At 57.4% G+C, this 8,540-nt stretch overlaps 1 protein-coding gene across 1 annotated transcript; it reads right to left on the bottom strand.

The window, feature by feature from the left end:
• Nucleotides 1-4,530: 4,530 nt before the first annotated feature.
• CXHXorf49B (chromosome X CXorf49B homolog) lies at nucleotides 4,531-8,518 on the bottom strand. The gene is made up of 6 exons (XM_054677064.2): nucleotides 7,087-8,518; nucleotides 6,355-6,511; nucleotides 5,735-5,811; nucleotides 5,407-5,452; nucleotides 4,811-4,852; nucleotides 4,531-4,704 (listed from the first exon to the last, which is right to left on the bottom strand). Exons 1-5 carry the CDS (start codon nucleotides 8,308-8,310, stop codon nucleotides 4,812-4,814), a joined length of 1,545 nt encoding a protein of 514 aa, XP_054533039.1. The 5' UTR covers nucleotides 8,311-8,518; the 3' UTR covers nucleotides 4,531-4,704; nucleotide 4,811.
• Between the last annotated feature and the right edge of the window lie 22 nt (nucleotides 8,519-8,540).

Here is an 8,540-nt window from a genome sequence, read left to right as displayed (position 1 = left end):
CAGGAGATCGAGACCATCCTGGCTAACACGGTGAAACCCCATCTCTACCAAAAATTAAAAAAAAAAAAATTAGCCGGGCGTGGTGGCAGGCGCCTGTAGTCCCAGCTGCTTGGGAGGCTGAGGCAGGAGAATGGCATGAACCTGGGACGCGGAGCTTGCAGTGAGCCGAGATCGTGCCACTGCACTCCAGCCTGGGCGACAGAGCGAGACTCCGTCTCAAAAAAAAAAAAGAAAAAAAAAGAAAAAAAAAAGAAAAGAAAATTGAAAGGGAGGAACACTCCTCCACTCACTGCATGAGCTTGGCATAACCTCAATACCAAATCCTGCAAGGACACCTAGAGAAACATTGCAGGTCAATCACATGCTCGTGACATAGAAGTAAAAATTGGAAGCAGAATCTTAGCACACGGAAGCCTACAGGATATAAAAAGGAAAATACCTAATATGGCATGACTAATATTGGCTTCATCCCAGAAATACGAACTTAATTTCTCTTCAGAAAATACAGTGGTATAATTCCCCACATTAACAGATTCGGGGAGACAAACATGCTCTTCGTAGTCACAAAAGGTATTGACTAAATGTCAATTTCCATTTGAGATGTATTGCTGACAATTTTTTTTTTCTAAAAAGTCAGGACTATTGGGCTATAACTTACACAGAGGTCTGTGAGATCTCGTAAATGCATATGGCTGTAAAAACACCAGCACAATATATATAGATATAGAGCATCGCCATCCCCCTCCCCCCTCCCCCCCCAGGTTCCCTTACGCCCTCTTGTACTGAACTCCTCGTCTTAACCCTCAGACCCTGGCAACCATCAATCTGTTTTGTGTTCCTAGAGTTTTGCCTTTTCCAGAATGTCATATAAATGGAATCACACGGTATGTAGTATGTGCATTTGGCTTCCTTCAGAGAAAGACACTCGGACTGCGATTCTCTAAAGGTGCAATGTACAGTTTCATGACCTGGGTAGTAGTTACCTGGCTTGATCACCTTATAACTGTTTGTCAGATGGCGGGCTTCTGAGTTATCCCCGTGTGTGTGTGTGTGTGTGTGTGTGCACGCGTGCGCGCGTGTATGTGACAGTGTGTGTGTGTGTGTGTGTGTATCATGTTTCAAACATATAATTTTACATTTAACTGCCTCTAACTTTTATATGTTGGTGAGGGTTATTAAATGACAATTATTAATACTTAAAGGGAAGTGAGTGATTATTGTAAAAGCCAGCAGAGTCATTTCCTCTGGGGTGTGCAAAGCGGGAGGTAGTGATCAGGATGGGGCAAACAGGAGGGTTCCAAAACCCTGCCAACCTTCTGTTCCTCGCTCTGCATGGTAGTGACCTGGACTTCAACATTGCACAACCACATGGGCGCCGTTCACGCTGGATCACGAGAACAGAGCACCCTGGAATCCCACAGATAGATGTGGCCACCCTGGCGGCCACAGCCTACGCGGCCATACCTGGCAAACACTGGTGTTGGCCTCATCCTTCGAGGAAATGCATGATGAGAAAATGTGTGGGGAAAAGGAGGAGTTCTTGGGGTGGAGGTTGAGGACAGATGTGCGTGAGGTTGTCCGAGTTCACCCAGGAGTGTGTTCCAGGTGGGCTAAAGTTCATGGCTGGTACTCACCATGACCACTATGATCCTATGATTGCCATCTCACATCCCTGTGTGCGATGCCCTGGGCCTCCGCCACAGCCTGGAAGGCCACCCTAGGGGACTCTGGCTGGTGGGCGTGTGCAGAGACTCACACACCTTCGGCTCTAGCTGGAGTCTGAAGAGGAGATGCTCTTTTCTGCCCACAGAGTAAGAGGTCTCATCTGGAAATGTACCTGTGGCAGCCCTGGCACCGGGTGTAGGTGGGATTCTGCTCAGGGCTCCGCCACTGTGGCTGCATCAAGGGCAGGCACTCAGCTCGGCAGACCTCCGGAGCCCGTCTGAGCTGAGTGGCAGGACAAGGCAGGAGGGGGTCTAAGGCTCTCCAGGCCGGACCCCACATTCCTCTTGGTGGGAGAGCAGGATTGAAGGAAAAGACAAAGCGGGACACTGAATGAGGGGAAGGGCTCGACCTCCTCCTCTCCACTGGGGCCCAGGTGGATTCCTCTAATCCGAGGAGTCTCGGATTCTGCACCTATTTCCCCTAGAACTGGAAGGCTCCACCCGCCCATGGCCTGGGGTGTACATGTTACAGCCTCATTATTGTGCGGGAGGTGGTCTGAATATGGAACCGAGGTGGTGTGCTGAGAGGCGGGGCTGGCAAATGCAGCCACCGGGAGATGGGTTCATGCCTTCCACGACTCCGTCCACGGGCTTCTCCCCTTCCACACCCTGTTGACCATGGCCCATGCCCCCCGGGGCAGTGCCTGGGGCTAGAGTTCTCACGCCACCAGAACCTGCCTAGATGTCTCCGGTGGCAAAAACCCAAGCTGGAGAGTCCCTGACACACATCTTCCCCCAGACACCAGCCCACTGTGTTATCCCCCCAAGAAACAACCACCTGTGTCAGGGTCAAAGCCTTGGCCCGAGGAATCAAGCCAACCCTCTCAGGGAAGGTGTTGGATTCCGATGGGGTAGGTCCCCACCAGCGTTCGTTTCCACGTCTGAGGCCTGTGATTGGCCCACCACGTGCGTGATGGTCCCCCTCACTGAGCTCACACCATGGGCCCACAGGGAGACGCACAGGGAGTATGGGGGAAGGCAGACACCGGGCCCGACCAGCTGTCCCAGGGCAGTCCCTCTTTCCCACTTTCCACCCTCTCTGTGGGCATCCTGCCCGTCCATGTGTTGGTTAGCGGGTGTCGTGGCACCCTCCCACGGGAGCTCCCCACTTGTAGATGAGGCACCAACCAGCGACTCTGAGGTATTACCACTGCACCCACACATGGGAGTGCTGAGACATCCCATCCATCCCGCGGAGGATCGGGAGCCTACTGTGGCACCTCCAGCATTCTGAGAGCCCCGACACCTGTCCCTGTGTTTGGGGATGTCCCCTTCGTCCCACTCCACAGCCTTCTAGGTGTTAGAATTGAACAACACCTCCTGTGAAAGGGTAGATCCCAGCCCCGCTTTAGCGAATTCGATCCTTCATGGATCCTTCACCACTGCTTCCACTCCGTGAATCAGCCCATTCTCCCTCAACGGAGAGCACCCCCGATTAATTTGATTCCCAAGCGGGTGCTTGCAGGGGCGTGCACACACACATACACACGCTAACCTTGAATGGTATCTGTATTTCTCCTGTCCTTGTTCGACACCCTGTCTCTCGGCGATGGGAGCTGGCAGAACCTACACACGCCTCCTCACTGGAATCGGAATCTGTGCCCAAATCTGGGACCTGCCCAGCCCAGGATTCTGGCTGAAGGAAGCGGGCGATCCCAACTGTCAGGGAGGGTGAAGGCAGAACAGGGAGCTCTAGGAAATCTCGTGTGACCTCGAGAGGCGGTCGGGAAGACTGACCAGGGACACAGAAATAATCACGTCCACAAAAACCTGTTGGCCTTGGGGGTGGTGAAACGGTATTTCACGGGAACCATCCAAGAACAGCCAGGCCTAGCATCCACACTTGCCCTGGAAACCAGCTGGCCATTTTCAAATCAATGGTATGGAGCCCACCGGCTGCAGAAGGGGCTGTTGGCTGCGTATAGGACACCAAGGATGTGGAAGCCGCCTTCCTCGTAGCTACCGGCGGGCGGTTTCCACCAGGTTGGCCCGCAGGCACCAGAACAGACTCAGTGCCCCCACCTCCAACCGAGAGACTGTCTTGCCCTTTTCTTCCGCACTCCAGGTATCTTCCCTTTGGCTCAGCTTCCCACCAGGATGTGGTTTCTGTCTCCACCTGGCTACTGAAGCTAAGGAGGAGATCTGACAGAATTTGGTAACTAAGGTTCAAAGGTGAGGGCTAAGAGGAACTGAGGATGCCAAGCGGGTTTTTGCCCCAGATGACCTGACCCTGTGCATGGTGGCACCGGAGGGACATAACGGCTCAAGAAAGAGGACTGGGCCCCTGAGGGGCGGGGAGGATGAGCTCCGTCTTGTTCCTCAACAGCATGGAAATAACCATGCAGGAAAGGCCACCGGCATCAAGCCACTGGGGAGAGCAAGGATGCTCACGATGGAAAGGATGGTGAGAGGGCAGAACAGAAACAGTGAACCGCAGGAGGAAAGGTGACAGGTTCTGGAAGGAGGCCATCAGTTCCTGCTGAAGGGGAGGGAGAATAGCGCTGAAGAAGGGGAACTGTGAGACCCCAAAGTGGGAGGAGAAGAGGAGGGACCGTGAGCAAGGCGTGTAGGAGAAAGGCAGGAAATGCCGCTGTGGCCGGGCAGGGCCCCCACACACCTAGACCCAGGGCACTGTGGTGAGCCCGAGTGCAGGGCTGCTGCTCAGAGGCCGGCCCAGGTGCCCCGCAGGGAGAGGGCCCACCACAGAGCCCCAGGGGAACTGTTCTTCAACCGCCAGTGAACCGGGCAACACGCTGCAAACCCCAACACTCCCAACAATCGCAGAGAGGGCAGACCACAGACCACAGAATATGAGAACGACTTTATTTCAAATTGCTTTGAACTGCGTTGGGAAGGGGGCAAATGCAGCGGAAGAGAGGAAGCCCTGGCTGAACAGGATATGGAGGGAACCCGCTTGGCTGCAGCTCCGGAGCTCCAAAGGTGGCAGCTGTTCATCTTGTAGGAAGATGCTGGCTCCAACCTGTGAAACAGAGTAGGCTCAGGGACGGGCCCTCAGCCAGGGCCAGCCCACAGCCCTCCTAAGGTACCATGATTGTGGAAAGGGGCACGGTGTGTGCAACACTCACTTCAAAGGTCCTGGAACTTGTCAGTGAGGAACTGCATGGCCGCTGAAAGAGAGAGGCAGAAATGGACACTCCAGACCCAGGGAAACAGAAACCCACGCCCTGCCCCGGTGGGGAACCACCTAGCCCTGCAACCAGAAACCCCACCAGCCCTGGGACTGACTCACCCACCCGTCACCTGAATTAAATGTGGAAATGCCTTCTAAGCGGGAAAGTGGTTCTCAGGTGCTGGGCCATCCCAGTACCGTACAGAACGTATTTCAAAGACAGATAAGCCAGCCAGCAAGCAAACACCATACAAGCCATACCAGGCAGTAGTTAAAGGGGAAACACAGGTGGTATCTCTAACCGCCCTAAGAGAAGGAGAGTTCTGGGACTCGTGGACTAAGTGTACACGGAGTCCAGACGACACATTGCTGTCTGTGCACACCCCTAGCTGGAAAGGCACAGAAGGCTCCAGGGCCAGGTCTGCTTGATTCTCCTCCCCAGAGGAAAGTCAGTCCCAGTGATGCTGCCCGTACCTGCAGCCCACCACCGCCCCCAACACCTGCAGAAAGACACCGCTGTCCATTCCTGCCCCAGCCAGGGCTCCCTCGTACCTAGCTGCTGTGTAAGGTCCTCAATTTCCCTCTGCAGCCAGATGCACTAGACCAGCAGACACCGCAGGAAGATAAATGGTTAGTCAATTCTGTCCTCCTCTCTCCCCAGCCTCCCTGCAGCCCCCATAGCCTGCAGCCCAGTGGCGAGGTGGGTTGGCAGGGAACCCTCAATGGAAACGAGGCACCCTCTCTCCGTGGGGTGCAGAAGGTGGAGATGTGCGGAGTGCGGTGGGGAGGGAGGGGGCGGACGCAGAAATCAGTTTAACCTGGACACGGATCCCACCATCTACTGTGGACCTCTATTTCTAGGAGCCACACAAAGCATTACCCGAAGACAGCCCTGGGCTCCCGGGGGCTGCTGCTGCCTTTCCGGTCTTGGGGGATGGACAGGCGGCTGCTGGTTACCTGAAAGAGAACACAAAATCCAGCTTCCAAGCCTCCCAGTGAGGTGGAAAGGGCCTAGTGGTGTCTAATGTGAGGCAGCATCACCCTCTGCTGGTACACGTTGCCCCTGCTCTGCCCAGCAACTCCAACCCCGCTCTGGGACTGCCTTCACTGTTCCCCAGTGTAAGCTCATGTGCACCTGTGGCCCCCTAGCATTGTGACTCCAGGTTGGACTCCAGCAGTGCGGCAGCCACAGCCAGGCCCTGGGAGGGCCAGTGTGGCTGAGCAGGACTTAACAGGAAAGGGCTCAGTACTGCCGAAAGTCTCCTTCCAGAGTTGGGAGTTTGGGGCGCTGCTCCAAATCGCCCCCCACCACACAAACCCCACTCAGAGAGGACGATGCGGCTTAAAGCCAGCCCGGTCAACACCCCGTTTCCCCGTGGGACAGCTGCCTGGGTGGGCAGGGAAGTCTGGGAATAAGGCTGAGCCCCCAGAAGCGACAGGGCCAGAGGTTTCCCTCCCGACCCCTCTCCCCTCCACCCCTATCAAACCCGCAAGACTCACCGGAGGGTGCATGGCGTCTGGGCACGAGGCCTCCCGGGCTGTAGGCCGAGGGCTCTGAAGTTCCCGGAAGTTGGGGAGCTCTGATGTTGGGGTCGCTACTGCTGAATTCTCCACGACGCACAGACAGGCGAGGCAGTCCTGGCCTGTGGGTGGGAAGCTAAAACAGAAACTTCTGAGTCGGGCTGGCGATGGGGGCCGGCGGTGAGTACACGTGGGGAGGGGTTGTGGTAAGGTGGAGACTCCTGAGCCTAATCTCATTAGCACTTTCTCCCTCAGTCAGCCTCAGGCCAGGAGGCAGAGGCCAGCCAGGGAAAACACTGGGGATACTGAGATAGCCCGGGCCGCCTGCCAGGTGGGTCGGGCAACAGCTAGGGAAGGAGGAATCAGGAAGTTGATGAGCCTAGATGCCCCAGCTTTGCAGCCCACACTTTAAGGCATCACCCGATCCAAACCAGCTGCCAGCCCTGCCTTCCACCCCAGCTCCTCTCTGCGGGCGGAGGCAGGACCCCTGCAGAGTGTCCAGAGGCATGGCCATCACACAAGAAGTGCTCCCTTTAACGTGTGCCCTTATGACGAAGACACCCATCGGGCATTCTAGTGTCCCTGGGCTCCCGATGACAACCCTCGAGCAAGGGACAGAGGAGGCATGGGTAAACAGGTGTGTGCTGGAAGAGAGGAGGTGTGGGGGGAGGAGGGTAAAGAGGGAGAGGAGGGCGAGAAGGGCCTACTCACTTGGGCTCTTGGGACCTCATCTCTATTTGGGTCATTATCTTCTCTGGCCGCAGCCTGGGACTCCCTGGTCTTCCTCCCGGCTGGTTTCTTCCCAGGGCTGCTGTGCTTAGGCTTTTGGGGTTTCTTGGACATCCCCTGTGGCCGCACACCAGAGAATGGCGGGAAGGTGGCCGGCTCCGGGGGAGCGGCTGAGAGTCTCTCTCCGCAGGCAGGAAAGCCTCTCCCCGGGGCCAGTTGAGAGGCACCCCCTAGGGACTTCCTCCCCCCGGCCATCTTCCTCCTCGAAAGGCCCTGGGGCAGGGCCCCTGCAGCGGCAGCTCCTGAGCAGCTGGGCCTGACCTCCACCTTTCCCCAGGCCCTGCTCTGCATTTTCTTCTGGGGAGAGTCCTCCAGCTCTCCCACAGCCGGCCTCTCTGCGACTGGAGTGAGTCCGCGGGGAGCAGAGGTCAGGAAACGGCCCGGCACAGGCAGGTAACTCTCCTTGCAGTGGAAGCTTGCCTGTCTGGATGTGTCTGCTCGCTTCTTGGGGCTGCCGGGCTTGGCCTGGCTTCCTTCGTTGCAGCAAATGCCTACCTTCATCAGTGGTAAGTCGCTGCTCTCATCTGCGGAATCAGAGTCGTGGGTAGACAGCCTGGTGGGGCCTTTCGCAGAGGGCTGCTGGGGATCCACGCGGAGGCTCCATCTGCTCTTCGAGCCCCTTTCCGGGTTCTTCCAGGTCCGCACTGGCCCAGGACCGCAGAGGTGGAGACGGCCGGCAGAGGCCTGCTGCCATTTTCCAGGGCTGTGGCCCAGCACGTCTCTCCCACTGGGACCGACCTCCGCATCTGCCCAATTCTCAGCCGACCCTTCGGCAGCGGCACCTTCTGGGAACGGGTGTCCCTGGACGCTGGGCGGCGGCACGATGGCGGCTGGTTCGTCAGCCAGGTAGAATGAGTAGTCCACAACGTCCCCTTGGTCATCCACCGGGGTGCCTGGCCGGCCTTCCCGGCCCCAGAGCACCACCCTTCCTTGCTCTATCAATTCGCTCTCAGACTCGAAGCTGAAGCCCCCCGGATCTGTGAACCCGCTCTCGCTCTCGCCATCGCCGCTGCCCGGCACCCCCAAATCGAGGCCGTGGCTGTGGGCCCCTGGGGCTCCGGGGCTGGCCGTGTGGGAGCCAGCCTTTTTGCCACCCTCCAGGTCGAAACTGGCCCCACAAACGGACACCTTGTCGGGGGAGCTCATGGCGCCAGTCCGGGCAGCCTGGGCTGTGGGGAGACGGTCGTCCTGGTAACGGCGGGAGCGGAGAGCTGAGCCCAGCCAAGCCCAGCTGAGCGGGCCACGCGACAGAAACAGTGAGGCCTTCGGGACACCACCGCCCTCGCCCCAGGCGGAAGTACCAGATGTCCAGGACAGCGAGTGGCTTCCTCGCGCCCTTGACGCCGGCGCCGAGCCTTCTCATTGGTCCCCGTCTG

Source organism: Pan troglodytes, chromosome X (genome assembly GCF_028858775.2).
Source record: "Pan troglodytes isolate AG18354 chromosome X, NHGRI_mPanTro3-v2.0_pri, whole genome shotgun sequence".
In the NCBI taxonomy this organism is placed as follows: Eukaryota; Metazoa; Chordata; class Mammalia; order Primates; family Hominidae; genus Pan; species Pan troglodytes.
The sequence above is the reverse complement of the archived record's forward strand: the minus strand, read 5'-3'. Positions and strand labels throughout refer to the sequence as shown.